Below are 18,577 nucleotides of genomic sequence, written 5' to 3' on the forward strand. Positions count from 1 at the left end.
TTGTGTTGCCAGTGCAAGTGATGCTGTGACCTGATAATGATTCAAAAGGGTGGTACCAATTTTCTGCACAGGCAGCCTATTGTAGAGAAGTGAAAATGGATACAGTATGTTTCAAATCCTTAGCACTATATTTCACACAGGGCTTATAAGGGAGGTTATTAAGACATATGAACTCTGTAATGCATACATAGTAATTATTTAGTCCACCGCTGCAGCAAGCGAGGGCCCATGTCCATTGAACTACCCAATAACTTTTTCTTTATTCTTTGTATTATGTAGCACTGCTGCACCTCACAACACGAATTTATTGTAATACAAAAATCCTTGAGAAGTTTGGTAAAGATAGACAGCCCTTCATTGAGAAATGATAATATTAATATTGCGATTTCGCAATAACACCAACTGTGACCCAGCCATTAACTGCAATGACATATATTAAACAACATCATTTTCACAGTTCTACAGTTATAACATGTTATCAATACTTATATGAATGTTCTGCTGTTTTTTTAAAGCGATACAAGCGATTTTGCACGTAGTTATACTGTCCTGTGCTATACAGCTTATATGACTGCTTAAACGTTGAATTCCACTGCAGTAGCAGGGCTACTACGACTACTATTACTACTGCTACTACTACTACTAATGTTTTGAAACACCTCTGCTCTGGTAACTGAACTGGATGTGTTTTTCATGAAACATATTTTCAACACGTAGTCTGTTTGCCAGCGTTCGAATTTAATTTCAAAGGTAAAACGTATTTGACTAAAATACCACAACAGGTTATGTCTTTAAGGCAAACCGCCAAAATGGGAAGGCTGCCTTCAACATCAAATCACATGAGAAACCTTAACCATTGCCAAAGCACGGGTCTCATGCATTGCGACTTCACGAGCCCAATGCCAGGAGAACTGAAGTTTTAGCCAGCATAAGAACGTAGCACGGACGCGAAAAGTGACTGTTTTAAGAAGTCATAGACAGTCCTATGTATTTTATTGTTGTTAGGATAGGGAAACTCACTAACGTAATGAAGTTATCCTTAATTATTTAAAAAAGTTAGGTCTAAAAAAATACAGCCCGTTCAAAATGACATACTGCAGTAAATTAACTATACGTTACAGTATAATACAGTCGTTTTTACATTTGTAATGCTCCCCCCCCCCCCCCAGCCTACTTCTGCTGTAACTTAAAAAAGAAAAAAATACATTGATGAAGTAACTTCACGTTAAGTCAAACGACCTCTCCAAAGTTGGTACCGTTACTGTATCACTCATCACGATACCCCCTGTGCTATCCTAGCTGGCAAGTTAATATCTAATTAGAACGGTCTCTGCTGCCTGGCTGCCGCTCCAGCCGTGGCAGATCGTAAGTGTCAGAAAGTTTGAACGAAGTGATGATTCTACCTGAAGTAATTCTCAGGTTTCACTCAAGACACCCTTGCGTCAGCAACAGCTGTCCTGGAGAAGGGACTGGCGGGGACTGCTCCGATAAACTCTCCTTAGTAAAGTCAAGGCTTGAAGGAAGAGTGAAAGTCTCAAGACTATAACTTGGTTGTGTGGAAATTTAAAGTTTGCTTGTGCAAGGTAAAAACAACAACAAGTTTTATTTTTCTTTGTGTGGAATGATGCGTGTCAATGCTTGTGTTTTTGAAATGTTATTGTTAACTTTGAAGGCTGAAAAGCTTTACTGGTCAAAATATCTGTGGTTAAAAAACAGTAATATTATTGGTATACCTATCTATGTTTTATTTTTTTTTAAAATTTTTTTAAAGCTAGTTGTCAATGGCACAAATGTTGCTTTTTTGGTAAGTTTTTTTCCCCCCCCACCAAAACACTAAATGACGAATTTTATCTGGAGCAATCTAGGTAAAGTACCTTGCGCAAGGGTACAGCAGCTGCGCCCCCCACCGGGTATTGAACCCACGACCCTCTGGTCTGGAATCCAGAGCTCTAACCACTACTCCACACTGCTGTTTTTGGTTACCACGTGACATATTGAAAAGGTTAATTATTGAGGAAATGATGATGTTGGCTAAACCTATTTGATATTGCATGCCAGTCTGTAGTACATCGTTTTCGGCTCGCTTTCTGTGTTGGGATTGATGCGTTGGATTTCTATAACTGAAATGATACTTAATTGACAGACATTTGATCCGTCATATGTGTCCACGTTGCAGTGTCTCCGAAATGCTGGAATGTCTTGCTAATGGAATAATGCATCATGCATGGGACACACAAGGAACTAGACTTATTACATTTTCTGAAACTTGAATTGCAACATACTGGCCAGTATATCGACGAAATGTGTTTGTTTATCACAATAATTACACCTATGTTTAAAAACACAGTATATTAAAAAAATATACAGTGATAGTGGACCTTTTTATTTAGTTTTTTGCTACAATATTATAAGGTTTCCTGTTTGCAATCTGTCAGCAATACTGTTGGGGTTATGTGCATTCATGTTTGAGAATTTGCTTGGCCATAAGTCAACAACAGGGATGGGAGAGAAAGAATAGTGTAGGTTGAATGCTATTCTGAAACTATTACTGCATATGTCTTGCAATTCTCAATAGTTAAACTGATCATCTGTAGTATTTAAATCATGGTGCATCGTGGACCAAAACCAAGTTCACTGTAATAACCCCACAGTGAAGCCGACACAATATAATTGTACTGCTTATATTATTTATTGTTTAACTTGCTTAACTAACGGAACTGCCTGCCATTCTAAAATACAGTACAGTTGACAGCAGAGCTGTCCAACTTTTTTTGCAAGAAGAGTCACACTGAAGTATTGAAATCGGGGTGAACTGCATGCTGCTTCACCAAGGACAAAACAGTCATTGATATCCACAACCCACAAGCGGCTACTTTTTCTTTGGTCTTTATTTACCGGTTCTGCAGAGTTGGCTGTGTCTTGAATACAATAGTCCTTAAGAAGGTGGGCTTTTTACTTTTTGTTTTGTTTATGTGTAGGTCTATAATGGTATAATGATAAAGATGGGATACTTCACCCGTGGGTTCACTGTAGGGAAATAACAATGGAAAAACAGACCATTTACACATCAGGCCTTGTAAATGCATCTTTTTTAAAGAATTTGAAGACCCTACTATTTATTTTGAATATTGATTTATTTGGTTGCACGTGATTGTTGACTTTTTTGAAAGAAGAAATTGCTCATTAGGTTAAGAGCCCCAAGTTTATTGAAATAAGTTCAATGTGTTGTTTGCTGTAGAAAGGAGAGAAAGACCATTTTGTGCCTGACAAAGATGGAAATTTTAGTGTAGACTAATACTAGGTATATATAATTGGCAGAGTAGCTGGCGGATTTAAACACAGAGTTGATATGTAATATACTTGTTGCACTGACAGAAATCCAATCCAGTTTGTTGTGTTAAATATTCAGATCATGTGTGGAAAGAAATGCTAAGAGTATGATGAGTTTCTTTTAGTTTTACATTGCTTAAATATTTTAAAAGTCAAATGGCTTTTAAATGATAAAGCACGATGTTAAATGTTCCTTATTATTATTATTATTATTATTATTTATTTCTTAGCAGACGCCCTTATCCAGGGCGACTTACAATCGCAAGCAAATACAATGGTGTACTTTGCAATGATAATGAATGCTATCTTTGAAATCCAAGGGGGTTTAACAACTGAATCTTTGAATTCAGCACCATACCATTTTCAGTCAGGTCTGCCATAACACTGTCAATGAGGTGTAAAACCTCCATGGGTTGACTGTGCAATGTGTTTACTTTGCTCTAGAGATTTTCTTAAATTACAGTAAAAGTTGTTTAGTTAGTGTAAATCCTTTACAAAAAATGATGTACCTTTAATAATATGGAAATATACACTAGAATTAATCTACAAGTACAGTTTTATTAAGTCTATAATAAGGTAAATTTGCCATAACAATACGGTATTTTGTGTACAGTGTAACGTCATTACTGTTCCTTTACCTTTATAGGATGTTTGCAATCATTCTTAGTTGTTCTTATCCCAATTTTCCAAATACTGTGTTTTCATTTTTTTTTTATAAAGCTGTGTTTAGGAGCTGTTCTTCAGTTTTAGTTGCATGCCATAGACATAATAATACAGTCTAGATCAGCCAATGGCTTTTCTGGTAATCCATTTGTCTGCACTAGATGGTGCTGGAGCTCACTAACAAAAAGACACTTTGGCTGATCTCGCCTACATTACAGATCTCTATGGCAGGACATTAGCACTGAGGAACAGCTCCTGAACTCATAGTCACATTAACACAACACAGTGTTTGTGTAACTGTAATAAGAAACAAGTGACAATGTGGCACCTACTGTAAGATCTTTAGTGGACCTGCTGTCTGCCTATTGTGACAGACATGGACATCCAACAGGAAGATGCAGATTTTCAATATTGCATAGTACCTGCGGTGAAACTGCTAATAATAACTTTGACACAGTTATTGTAAAATCCAACCACCCTGCCAATGCCTGATAGGAAGATTTTACAGTATTTCTTTTTTTTAACATTTTCTCAATTAAATCAATTCCCTGGTTAAATGTCATGTTTTTCCATATTGCCTTGTAGGACTGTTTGTAAAAGCTGGCAATTGCTTTTGAGCCTTCACATAACACATCAATGTGGTTGTATAATCGATGAATAATCTATGAATAATCTTTTGTACTTTTGCAAACCAAGTGCCAAATGGAGCTGATGGAATTTAATGGATTGAACCATTTTCTCTGAGTGGATTGGTTTTGGTTTTTAAAGTGTTGTTGAGCTATTATTCTCCTCCACAGCTTTCTCCCCTCCCCTCTGCAAAATCTAGAAATCTAGAGATACTTTGCAGGTTGCAAACGATCCAAATGTCAGGTGTAATGTTTTTAATCCTTATGTTTAAACGTTCAGGAAAATAAATGGAATCTACCTCTCCTGCAGCTGTATTAACCACTCTAGGGTAAGTATTGAAGGGTAGTCAGATGGAATTGATCTGGATATCTCAATTGATTTATGCATTTGTTTTGAATGTGATGGGTGATACTGTTGAAATTGGATCACCCTTCCGGGCTGTAGAACAGCCTTTTTTGGCTGCTATGAAACTGTCAAGGTTTTATTATTTAATTTTAGGCTGTGTTCAGAAACTGATGTACAAGACAAACAGTTTAAATGATGTATGACAGGCAAGATGTCCTGTGAAATACGAAACTACACAAAGACTTTGGGGTCTATTTTAATGATCTTAACAATACAACCCCCCTAAAATGTATTAATTTTTTTTTTTTTTTTTGCAGCTCTCATTTCACTGTATTTTATTTTGTGTAGTAATATTAATAAGTGGATCTATCAATAACCCTAGGAGGAAGCCGCAGCTGGATTAATATAGAGTTTAAGAGCTGCAGCATTGAGATACACCACTATTTAGAAATAGACAGTGTGATATACAGTATAAACACTATTGCTCACAAAATATGTATTCTCTTAAATACTTGACAATGTTCTGTCTACAATCAGGAAACACTTAAGGGGAGTAGTATTTCTTTGGGGGTAGACATGTCAATCATTCTCCCCTAGCTACCCAAACTATCTTTGTCATACGTTGTTTGTTTTATAAAATCGATAACCCACAAGTTTTACTCTGCCTCTCACTGGAGTAGCATTAAAGTACTTGAGTGCTACATTTTCATAAGAATTGCTCAAATGAGCTGTGCTTGACTGTAGCACAGTGTAGTTTTCATGAGTAATGTATATACGTCTGTACTGGTGCACTCAGGGTTTTGGGGAAAAAAGAATTGAATCTGTTCAGTCTTGAACAAAGAAGACTACGCGGTGATCTGATTCAAGCATTCAATATTCTAAAAGATATTGACAATGTCGACCCAGGGGTCACAAATGGAGATTAGATAAAGGGGCATTCAGAACAGAAAATAGGAGGCACTTTTTTACACAGAGAATTGTGAAGGTTTGGAACCAACTCCCCAGTAATGTTGTTGAAGCTGACACCCTGGGATCCTTCAAGAAGCTGCTTGATGAGATTCTGGGATCAATAAGCTACTAACAACCAAACGAGCAAGATGGGCCGAATGGCCTCCTCTCGTTTGTAAACTTTCTTATGTTCTTATGTTCTTAAAACATTAAGTAAGCCGCACATGTCACTGTGGTAGCAACATTTGCACCTGATCCACAGCAGCCCCTGTATGCTTGGGGTATTTATAGCTGATGGCTTCATTCAGACCTTCAGGGATGCTGTATACACTTACATCTACGTTTGTAGAGATATACACAGTGCGCTGGTTTGTGCAGCTAGGTTACAGAATAGAAGTTTGAAAACAGACACCAGCCACTGTGGTAGAACTGTTTTCTAGTATGGGCTGGGGCATATTATCATAATAAGCTTAACTATGTCTTGCCCAGTGATGCCGTTGTTGATAACAAAAAAAGACTGAAATCAGACAAGCCAGCTGAGTTGCCTCAGTACAGAGGATTGAACCCTTATTCTGCATTTGAAGAATCTGATTTACAAATTATTGACACCAGATAGCAGTGATAGCCTTTCTTTAAGTAACGCATAGCCGTGGAGGTGAGAATAATACATATTTAAAAAGAAGAATTTTGCTTCTGGCAGTCCAAATGTGTAATTTTGCGCACTTTAGCACTAATTTGAATCGAGGGTTCCTTGAACTGTGTTTTGGGGAAATAACAAAACTAGTAGCAACCAACCAACCAATCAGAAGGCACATTAAGGGTAGATTGTCCCTAAGGTGTGTGCTTATAGTTTTTCCTTTTACATTTTTGTGTAAAGATTAGGGCCCTAGTTACAAAGTGACAGAATCTGCAAGTAGAATATGGTATGTACTATTCGTGGAGATACATTTGAATGACTACCTCAAAAGAGTGAAAAGCAGAACTAGGATGGTGATAAATACCTGACTAACTGAATGATACCATATCACCTTTGTTCACAATTTTTATTTATTTTATTTATTTTATTTTGGGTGAAATCTATGGGGTTTGAAAAAAACAACATTATGCATTATAAAATAGATGCTGATCCAGTGTTTCATGTGAACTATTGTGTGGGAAGTGACTACATTAAAGTAGCCAGTTAAAAAAATGTAATACAAATTGAATCAATCTTTTGTATAGAAATTATTTAAATTATTGAATTGTACTAGTTTTTACAAATGTTAAATACTTGTGTGTTTTATAGTTAAGAATGAAGTCTGTAATTGGTTTAATGAACAGGGCAGTGATAATCTGTATGTATGGTTATAGTTTTATTAACTGGATTAAGTTCCCTTAGCCAGTAGGTGCCACAAATGCCAGCCACCTGTTTGTAGTAAAGGTGAAACCCACTGGGACAATGTAAAGATCAGTGTTAGAACCCAAGATTTATACAGACAGTGATTGAAGAGACAGCAGTACTACCTCATGCAACTTTGAGCAATTTTTTCTGAAAGGTTGTTTATTTCTAGTAGGCTTTAAGAATGTAACCCAGTATGTTTGAACTAGCTTAGAGGATTTTAAGCCAATTGTTTATTAGTACAAAAGAGCCTGTTAAATGAGTCTCTCAAAAACTGTCAGTGTGCCTAACACAAACCCAGCACAATAGAGGCCATGGGCTTCTATTATCTCTGCCTTAATGCTATTAGACCAATGCACTGTAACTAAGCTTCCTAATAGTAAGTAACAGCTTACATTCCTGGTCTGGCTGATGCAACACCCGGGATCCATATAACCATGTGTGTATCCGTCAGCATGCCCAGCGTCTGAAACGTATCCATACACTCCTGCAAAGTGTCTGATCAGACCCAACCCCTTCCTCTCGTTTTAAATGAGGGCTCTGCCACAGCCACTATCAAATTGCCAGAAATAATTGTAAAGCTGCATTTTTTAAAATTATAAATCTCCATCAGATCCTAATGATGGAATTACAGCATGAAAAAAAAAAAAACATTGTATACCGTTTATGATTTAAACTTTTGATTCTATGTAATTTAAGGATCACATTGTTATGCAGTAGAGAGAGAAATATCAGTTCCAAACTTAATTAGTATCAATGTGAATTACAAGAGCATACTATAAGGATGCAATTATTATCACAGTAATAACTATTTAAAGTATATATTATATACCGGTGCATTAAAAAGATGATATTATTTAAAAGCAATTCAGTGCTTGTGATGTAAGTCTACTATACTTGCTACCAGGTTTTAATGTGTAATGTATTCATGTAATCTAAAGTAAATAAAAAAAAACAACATTTCATTAAATGGATACTGTATACAGGAATGCAATAATAATTAGTATAATTTATTTACCCTTTTATCAGTATGCATTTACAATCAATGTGTTGCATAGCACACAGTGCCACTGGTGGCAAAGTACTGTAACTGTGTTTTGCTAGCATTGAAATTGAATTTGGTACACAGTGACAATTGGTGGCCAAGCAGTGTAACAGCAGCTCGAGTCTTAAAGGGAAAGTAAACTTCAAAATAAAGGGCATTATTTTCCATAAATGTAGATTTTTTTTATTAACGAAACTGAGGCAATGTCCGGCATTCCTATTCTTTAGTATAAAGACATAGTGACTGGTCACATACTGTACTTCAGACACATCTTCACTGCAGCAGTGATGAATCAGCTTTTACACGATAAAGGCTTTTTTTGTTGACTTATTGTGCATTGACATTAAAATCATCAGGGTTGTGATTCCTGGATATAGTCATTCAAACTGAAGGTTGTCTTGTTTGTGAATATGTGAAAGATCAATGCACTAACACAGCCATTCCATTATTTTCCTCTTTATTGAGTCTGAGAACACTGTTGTAATCAGTTACTATTTTCAGTCTTATAATCTACCGGTCCTAAACCGTTGCATACCCTTTTCCACAGGATAAATGAGGTCTGACAAGTCCAAAGTCTTGAGGCTGTTGACCCACCTGCTAAAGTAACATTATATCAGACCATCAAAAACATGTCCCCCTTGTCGTTGTCTTGCTCCCTCTCCACTCCCAGAACACAACCATGCAGCAGGCAGTCCCCTCAGCACAGCTCCGCTTTTCATACAAATTATGTATGATTGTAGAGCTTTAAGAGTAAAAAAATAAATAATTAAAATCACTTACAATAATCTATTGAAGGTGATTTATATCAAACCAAATTTTTTGCCCATCATTTGATACCTTAGATGTGTAGGAGTAGTATGCTTGTTTCCTTAAAAGCGTTTTTATAACATAAGATAGTTTGTTACTGTTTAATGTTTCAATAAACTCTAAGCAATATTACCAATACCTATTAGCTGTTTGTTTTACTGTACTTTTATTCAAACATGTTAATCTTTTATTAATGTTTGCTTCTTTGTAAATACTAAGTAGTTATTATGTAATTACATAATTCTTTAAATAGTACAATACCAAACGGTTTCTGTGTCAGCAGTGTCTAACAAGACAGTTGATTTCCATAAAAATATGTGTGATGAAATGAACTTTAAACTTCATGAGGAAGTTAGGGATTGGAAAAAGTGGCTCTGATCTACCACAGCTGAAAGCTGGAAAAACAAAATCCCTGTGTCACATATTTGTACAAAAACAGTATGAAAACAAATGAGCAACCCAAGTGGTTCTGAGTCTTTAAAAAAAAGGAAAACACTTTGGGAATATCTTCAGAATACTTTTCTGTGCACAGCAGAAGCCTTTTAATAGGTGCAGAGGACGGAGACTTGTAGCTTAATAGTTGTGGGAGAACAGCGCTTGCCAGCCTTTTCTGGCAGAAAGAATGAAAGCTTAACCTTAAGCGACATATTGAATTTAGGAGAGGGCGGAAGCGAGGGGATTTTTGCATGAGTAAAATAGAAAGTTGGAGAGTGGGAGCTGGTAAGCTGAGTTGGTATTTGAGCTGTTTATCGGTGTGATGTGAGAGATCGAGATTTCAGTGCTGCAGGAATGAGCCGAGTCATCTCAGAGCAGAAACCCGATGCCGTCGCTGATCGCCTGCAGCAGCTGAAGAACCGTCATATCACCCCCACACACGACTTTCCAGCACCGCTGTCTTTTAAAGCAAATCTAGAAAATCACCAAATCCATTACAGCCATATACTTTATTTGTTTTATGTCAAATTTGTGGCCAACTATAATATTAATAATAAATGACTTGTTCGTTTGTTGTACAAACCTGTACTGGTAACCTTTTTCCTAAGACATGTGTTTGAAATACATTTTGAGATCTGTAAAGGCTTGGGGAGTAGTCCACACCGCTGCATTGCAAATGTCCTTGACAGATGCACTCTGGAATAAAGCCCACGAAGCCCACCCTGGTGGAATGGGCAGTGAGCTTTTCTAGAGGGGGCAAGTTGGCCAGCTCATAGGCAGTCCTGACCGTGTCTGCTATCCATTTGGACAGCCTCTGCTTAGACAGGGCTTGACTATGGGACTTCGCCCTATAGCAGACAAAAAATTGTTCAGTCTGCGTCCAACTTTTCGTCCTATCAACATAGTATGCCAGGGCCCGAACTGGGCAGAGCGTATGGAGCTGGCACTCTGTGTCAGACTGGAAAGGGGGCGGATGGAAAGCTTCCAATTCCACAGACTGGTTGACATGCAATGCCGAGATCATCTTTGGCAAAAAGGCAGGATTGGTACGGCGTGTAACTTTTAGCCTGATCTCTGTAAAAATTAAGCAGGCTGGAAAACACCCCCTTATACCCGTACTGGGAATGCGCGGATGGTGCTCTGGTATTCTGCAGGGTGTCAATGACCCTATTAGAAAGCTCCAGACAGCTCAAATGCAGCTGTTCAGGGGCCAGACCCAGAGCTACAGGCTTGATGGGTCGGGATGACATAAGGTCCCCCGTGCCTGACTGAGCAGGTCGCGGCACTTGGGCAGTTTCCACAGCTGGCCCCTCAAGAGCTGCATCAGTGTTGAAAATCAGTCTCCTGGGCCAATAAGGGGCTACAAGGAACACCTTGGCCCAGTCCTGCCTGATTTTCTCCAGACACAGTGGGAGCAGGGCGAGCGGTGGGTAGGCATATAACAGTTGCCTCGGCCACTGGTGTGCCAAAGCATCTATTGCCAGCGGGTCCCAGCCTCCTATTATGGAGAACCAGAGGGGACAATGGGTTGATTCCTGGAAGGCAAAGAGAGCTATCTCTACTCTCCTGTACCTCTCCCAAATGGTTCTCACCACTCGGAGGTACTTGGGACTCCCCTTGAGAGGAGGTCCGCCGCCCAGTTTGTCACCACAGGCAGATGTACTGCCCATAGTTAGAGGAGGTTCTTGTGTGCCCAGAGTAAAAGTTTGCAGGCTACACGATGGAGATTGGGCGGCTTGAGGCCACCCTGGTGGTTGATGTTTGTACAGACAAGCACATGTCTCCCTTGAACCTCCTGCAAAAATTCTGCAAGTCTAGGTAAACTGCCTGCAGCTCTAAAACACTGATGTGGAGACCCTGCCATGGGGGGTTCTCACACACTTTGCACACCCCTGCCGTTCCACACAGCACTCCAGCCCAACAGGATGCGTCCGTGGTGTTAACCTCCCTTCTGGTTACACTTCCCAGTGCTACGCTGAGGCATAGATGGGCAGGCTTTTTCCACCAAGAGAGCGCCTTTAGACAGTGACAAGCTAAGAAACCCTGCAGGTTGAACCAGACCTGCAGAGAGCGCATGCGCAGGAAGGCACAAGGAAGCTGCTACCATCAAGCCCAGAAGTCTCTGGAACGTCACTACCGTGAGCACTCTGTTGAGCTGAAAAAGCTCTAAATAGGCGGCTATTCTCTGCACATCCAACAGAGTGGACAGCATTGACCTGGAGTCCAAGCACACTCCTGGATAGGAGGCTATCTGAAAAGGCGTGAGCTGGCTCTTCGCATGATTCACCGTAAAGCCCAATCGTTGAAGGTGGCCGGTGACAAGTTCCTTGTGGGCCTCTGCTTGTGCTGGAGAGTGGGTGCAAATGAGCCAGTCGTCCAGATATTGAGCACTCTGGTGCCTTTGAGTGTCAAAGGAGCCAGGATAGCTTCCATGCACTTCGTGAAGACACGGGGAGCTAGGGAGAGGCCAAATAGCAAGACACAGAAGTCATGAGCTGTTCCCGGAAAAGCGAACCGCATTTACTTCCTGTGCGCAGGTTTTATGGGGATGTGCAAATAGGTGCCTTTGAGGTCCTCCATGGTGAACCAGTCACCTGGCATGATTTGCTACAACAGCTGTTGCATCGTTAACATTTTGAACCTCCTTCGACTCAGATACAGGTTGACCTGTTTGAGGTCGAGGATCAGTCTGAGGCCACCATCTCGCTTGGGCACTAGAAAGTATCTGGAGTAGAACCCTTTCCTCCAACTGGAGGGGGTCTATCATGCGAATAGCCTGTTTTTGCAGCAGAGCTGCTACCTCCTGAGACCCACTGCTGCATCCTTTGGGTCTGTGACTGATGCTGCAGTCATGCCCCGAAAGGGAGGGGGACCATGCTTGAACTGCAATGAGTAGTTGGTCTGAACAGTAGTGAGCACCCAGATGTCCATGGTGCACTGACGCCAATACTACAGATGGCTCCTTGAATCCCCTAGGGCTGCTGCACAGCTTAGCCTGAGGCTTCTGTCTCTGCGCCGGGCAGCGGAACCTATTAAAGCCTCTGCTGTGAGCAGCCGCGGGCCGGTTCTGAACACCACCTCTGGCACCACTTCAGTCTTCGTGGATTTCCACGCGCAGTGAGAGTGCTGCAGCATCTCATCCACCGCGGGACCAAACGATTGCCCTGGTGTAAAAAATAATTTTTTTCCAGCAGGAAAAATGCACCCAATAAAATTGCCAAATCGGAAATAAAAACTTAGTGAAGAAAGGGATTCAGGGTTAATGTAGAGAAGCATACCTGCCAACATGTGGGAAGAAGAAACTGATGCAGTACAATAGCCCACCCAACAACTGCAGGGTTTCTTTGTCATTGCCTATACTGGTGGTCATTTGGGGCTTGTTTTAAACACCACAAAGTGACTAACACAGTCTGAACAACTGAACACAACCGCCAGTCTATAACAGGCTTATGTGAACAGCATTGGTGTTTTTTTTTAATTTATTTTTTAAACACCCTTAATTCCTGTAAATGAAAGTGAACTAATATATTTGGTGCCACTATATGCAAATAGTTTCTTAGCATCTTACATAATATGTACTGAGATGACAAAGAGACTAAGACATACTAGATTCATAAAGGAACTTTTCCTTTTGTGAGTTGCAGGGTGTGTGTTATATAAAGATAATATGCCATTGATATAATCATAACGCGGGTATTTTTTATGCTTGTGGTTACATACAGTACAATATATAGAGAAAGGTGTGTTTGTGACACTTATGTAGCACCGTTCAAAGCATTGCTGTCTCAAAGCAACCATTTACTGTAATTCAAACTAAATGATCAAAAGCTTAATAAAACAAATAGGTATTATGATGTGATTTTAAAAGGACAGTGTTTAAATTCTGAATTTCAATGGGAGCCACTGAAGACTGGTAAAAACTCACCTAGGAGTTGACCATGTCTGGTTTTCCTTATAAAAGTTTACAAATGTATTTTTGCATGCTATTTTTGCAGTTTTACCATGTTTTTCCTATGGTTATACAATGCATTTACCATAGTTTACCTTGATTTACCATGTTTATTAATATGCTTTACCGTACCTCATTATTTTTTATCAATGCTTGCCTATGCTTTAATTTATTTCACTATGCTTTATAGGTGTTTGTCATGCTTTTACTATGGTGCACTTGTATAAAGGTTATAACAGGGAATAACAAGAAACAAAGCCAGCTGTAATTTTAAAATCATGCTTTGTTTTTTTTATATAATTGTATAATGACACCTTAAAAAAAAAAAGCTGTTCTGTCTTGGAGTTTCTTTTTTTTATGGTGTAAAGTAATTTGTGGCAAAATTGATGACTCATAAAAAATGCATGTTTGGAGCCTGGAAAATGTTGAAATGGATTCCTTTTATTGGACCAACTAAGAGGTTTAAAGTACAGCTTCAAGACCACAATGTTAATTTCTTCAGGGATAAAATGGGAATGCAGAATCTTGTCATTTATAATCAGATATCAGTTCATGTGTGGGGGAAAAAAATGTTTGTGTTTGTTAGAAATGTCAACAGGGTACATATTCAATTTAAAGGACAATTATTTCTCACTCAAATTGAGCCAATACATGAGTTCCCTAAGTTATACTACTGTCCATTTCCACGGTGGTGTCACATGACCATGTTGAGTCTGTCAACACAGTTGTTATCATCTTGACATCTGGCAGCATTTCATCAGTGTGTGAACAAGACTGATTCCCAACACAGTGTAAACATCCTAGAAATGAGGACATCTATCAGCACCATTTATGGAAGCTATATAATACAGCATTATATAATGTACCTAATTGTATATTTTGTATAGTTATTCCTCGTGTTAAAGGTGATGACCGATTCAGTTTTCTAGTTACATACACTTCAGTCTTATGAACATCCTCTATTCTCTACAGTACGTGTCCATAACTGAGGTTCTACTAAGGCAGTTTGATATAATGACACATGGAACTCCAGTCATATAAAAGACAATATAAGATGAGATAAGATGCACTTGATGACTTCACTTCATTCATTTCAGACCCTTGCTGAGAGGCAGGCAGAGAGAGGGGTCTCCCTTAGTGCAGAATGAGAAGATGGCATGCCTGCTACCTCCAACAGGCCCTGATGCCTTCCGACGCTTCACTCCAGAGTCTCTTGCCGAGATCGAGAAGCAGATCATTAAGGAGAAAGCTGAAAAGGAAAGGAAACAGCATGTAGAGACCTCGGACGAGGAAGAAGACAAGCCGAGCGGCAACCTTGAGGCCGGCAAACCCCTGCCCTTTATATATGGTGATCCACCTCCCGAAATCATTGCAGAGCCAATAGAGGACTTGGATCCCTTTTACAGTGCAAAAAAAGTTGGTGAACATGAAACCTTTTGATTTTTTTTGTTACTGGTGCATAAAAATATAGTTAAATACAATTGTCCCAATAACAGAACGTGGCACCCACTACATACTTCTAGTCAGAAGTGCTTTCCAAAGCATGCATTTAGTTTTGTTGTACTGTACGCAGTTACCATTCCCGTACTTGTGGAACACACTTTCGTCAGAGCTACTGGTTGATTTAATTGGTTCCTACAATTCAAACAACATTTTACTTCAAGCAATAATACCTGACACACAGGGAATCACTGTTTCTTTTGTCAGTGATGAGTATTGGCCATAACAGTGTGTAATCTTTCAAAATTCCAGATTTATAATTCCCTCACATTATTGCAAGCTAATTGCAAGATAACTCCATAGTGATAAAACAACTATTCCCTTGTAAACCTAGGTTCCAATAAATTACAGCTTAGCCCATTTTGCTTTTACTATCAGATATGTTCTACTGTGCAAAAATGCATCTCAAAAATGGAAAAGATGCGGTTAATCCACTTTTTAGACAAGGATCCATTTGTTGATTGCCATACTCAACGTGGTCTAGCTTCTGATAGCTGACAAGGTCAGACTTCGGGGTGGTATATATGAGAAAACTCAGTAATGTTGTAGGGGGTTAATCCACTACCCGTTCTGGGTTCCAATGCAGGTTAGGCCCCATGCAAAGTGAGTTTTATCTCAAATTCAGCCACTCATCCCCATAACAATACAATAGGGTGCCATACATTATATAGAGTACTGTACACTAAGCAAACTGACAGCCTCTAGTCCAGGACTGAATTATAGGATTAAGAAGATCTTTGTTGGGAAACTTACATCTGCAGAACATGTATTGGCTAACACTTACGGGACAACAGGAGCCACAGCAGTAATGTTGCCAATAATTGTAATGTGTAAATGGTATTTTGTGTTTTGCAGACTTTCATAGTCATTAGTAAAGGGAAGACAATCTTCAGGTTTAATGCTGAGCCTGCCTGCTACATCCTGAGCCCTTTTAGTCTGATCCGGAGAGGAGCCATCAAGATTCTTATACATTCATATCCTTTTTGATATCTGTATTGGGTCTATTAGAATTGGCTTATCATAGCATGCAAAGGTACTGTATTAACTTAAGACCATACAGCTTTTCGGGTAGTCATTCTCCAATCATCTAAATGGTAAAACTAGTTTTACTACAATATATGGTAGTAACATAAATAGGAGAGATTCCCACTTTTTTCCAAACACTTCTGTCTCGTGGAATATCTTTTTTTGGCGGAATCATTAAGGAACAAAGCACAACAGTGTCAACTTATTATTGATTCAAAATATCAGTTGTGCTTTTCAAAATTACAATTTTTGCAGTAAGCTACACTATATTTAGTACAGTAAACATGTTCCAAAATGTCTGAATCAGGGTACATCTATAAAATCATGGTTAGGGTATATCATTTTTAACAATTTTAAAAGTTTGGTCTGACAAGTTATGCTTTTTAACAATTACATACAACACATCTATTCATTTTTTACAGTGTAGAGCCCAATGTTGTAGCGCTTAATGTTACACATAAGGATAATACTGAGATGATTGCTTTTCCTTTTTGGGTTCTTTCCTTGATTCTATTTTAAATTGTTTAGTTTTTTCATCATGGTAACCATTTTAACAAACTGTGTGTTCATGGCAATGAGCAACCCTCCCGCCTGGAGTAAAAATGTTGAGTAAGTTATAAAGATATTTTACATTTGTTATTATTTATTGTCCTCTGTGTCCCATGTAGAAGACAGCCCTTGTTGTGTGTTGATTTCCACCCCTCCTTATCGGTAAGTGGTTTGCAGTGGGGTAGTAAAACACGGGTGCAATTGATCAATAATTCCTCAAAATAAAGTCTTGATTTTAATTTCAGGAATGAAAATGTACGTTTTAAGATTTTCATGGCATAGTTTTCTTTAATTTACATATTTAGGTTTGTTTAGCTATCAACACCAGAGATGAGCTAAACAGCTGTAGAATTATTAATTATTATACAAGTGCTGAGTTCTTGCATTGAATAACGTTTTCATGCTCAACGCTTAAGAGTGAATATGTTCTTTTTTTTTTTTTTTACCAGATTTCTTTTTGTAATCTACTTATATGTTAATATTATTTTTAAGGTGTTTCACAGCATCATGCATTTTAGATTTTATTTAATAATAAGCAATACATTACTGAATTTACAGCATAGCAGATCTACTTTTTAAACTAGGTCATTTGTGTGTTTGTGTGTATGTATATGTGTTAGTTTCTTATTACTTTTCAAACATCTTTCATTTCAGGTATGCTTTTACAGGCATTTATACCTTTGAAGCACTGGTCAAAGTTTTAGCAAGAGGGTTCTGTATTGGTGATTTTACATTCCTACGAGATCCATGGAACTGGCTTGATTTCTGTGTTATTAGTATGGCGTAAGTAGATTCTGTATACTATTATTATTTATTTCTTAGCAGACGCCCTTATCCAGGGTGACTTACAATTGTTACAAGATATCACATTATTTCACATTATACAGATATCACATTATTTTACATACAATTACCCATTTATACAGTTGGGTTTTTACTGGAGCAATCTAGGTAAAGTACCTTGCTCAAGGGTACAGCAGCAGTGTCCCCCACCTGGGATTGAACCCACGACCCTCCGGGCAAGAGTCCAAAGCCCTAACCACTACTCCACACTGCTGCTGACACTCAGTGAAACATTAAAAAACATAAATACAAATAACTACAAATAATATGCCTGTTTTGCCGTGGAACTAATTCCAATACTGCACAGCAACTACTCACATGTAAACATTTTTAAATCTCAGACTTTCCAAAATGATATCAAGTTGGGTGGCAATTAGTTTCATAACTATTAAACATGAGCGATATCAGAGTGTAATAAAAAAAATAAAAAACTTTCATTACCAGGCACTTGTCCCTATTTGACACCTATTATATTCTGTCTGGTATGTTTCAATGCGGGGCAGTAAGCAGATAGAGCCATTAACAGCGCTGGTTTTGACTGTATTGTGCAGTGCTGATCCCCCTTGTGGTAAAGAGTCCCACTTATTGATTATACTTAGTGTAGGGTTACTATTGTACCAGCAACCTAGCAGGAAAGCTGACTGAGCTTTCAGGATTGTGATGTCACTCTAAAAACACCCCAGCCTGTATTTCTTCAGTGGCATTCTGAGTTTTGAGCTCTTAAGTTTGTGTGCAATTCCAGTACTGCCCACTGACCTCACATTGCTGTGTTGTGGTTCTATTTAATTGAAGGAAAGTGCTTCAACAACAAAGAGCCATGAGCTTTCTGAGAATCAAAGGGTTTAAATGTACAGTTATGGCCAAAAGGTTTGCATCACCCTATAGAATTAACTAATTTTGCTTCATAAAGTCGAATGAAACCTGCTGAATAATGTTACAGTAACATATTGAATTACATGCTGCTTTGTAGTTTTTGAAAAACTGAAACAAATGTCACAATTCGGAATCTAAGAAGAAATACTGTACTACTATTATGGCTTCCGGTAGACTTTTGCAATATAATCTTGTAGTTTCTTTGATTACATTATGCTAAATAAAAGATCTACATTATGTTCATATAGTCTTTTTTTAA

The 18,577-nt window shown here is 38.5% G+C and overlaps 1 protein-coding gene across 3 annotated transcripts in view; it reads left to right on the plus strand.

Moving 5' to 3' along the window:
* Positions 1 to 1,384: 1,384 nt before the first annotated feature.
* LOC117434819 (sodium channel protein type 4 subunit alpha B) overlaps positions 1,385 to 18,577 on the plus strand; it is a 54,142-nt gene continuing 36,949 nt past the window's right edge. For 2 of the 3 annotated variants that reach the window (XM_059003089.1, XM_059003090.1), the window contains exons 1-2: positions 16,241 to 16,662; positions 17,257 to 17,385. In XM_059003089.1, coding sequence (XP_058859072.1) covers positions 16,592 to 16,662; positions 17,257 to 17,385 — 200 coding nt within the window. In that variant the 5' untranslated portion in view covers positions 16,241 to 16,591. Of the gene's footprint in view, positions 1,584 to 14,624; positions 14,944 to 15,882; positions 16,002 to 16,240; positions 16,663 to 17,256; positions 17,386 to 18,577 lie in introns of those variants that run through there. The other variant, XM_059003091.1, reaches the window with a different exon arrangement.

The sequence above is a fragment of the Acipenser ruthenus genome, chromosome 28 (assembly GCF_902713425.1).
Source record: "Acipenser ruthenus chromosome 28, fAciRut3.2 maternal haplotype, whole genome shotgun sequence".
In the NCBI taxonomy this organism is placed as follows: Eukaryota; Metazoa; Chordata; class Actinopteri; order Acipenseriformes; family Acipenseridae; genus Acipenser; species Acipenser ruthenus.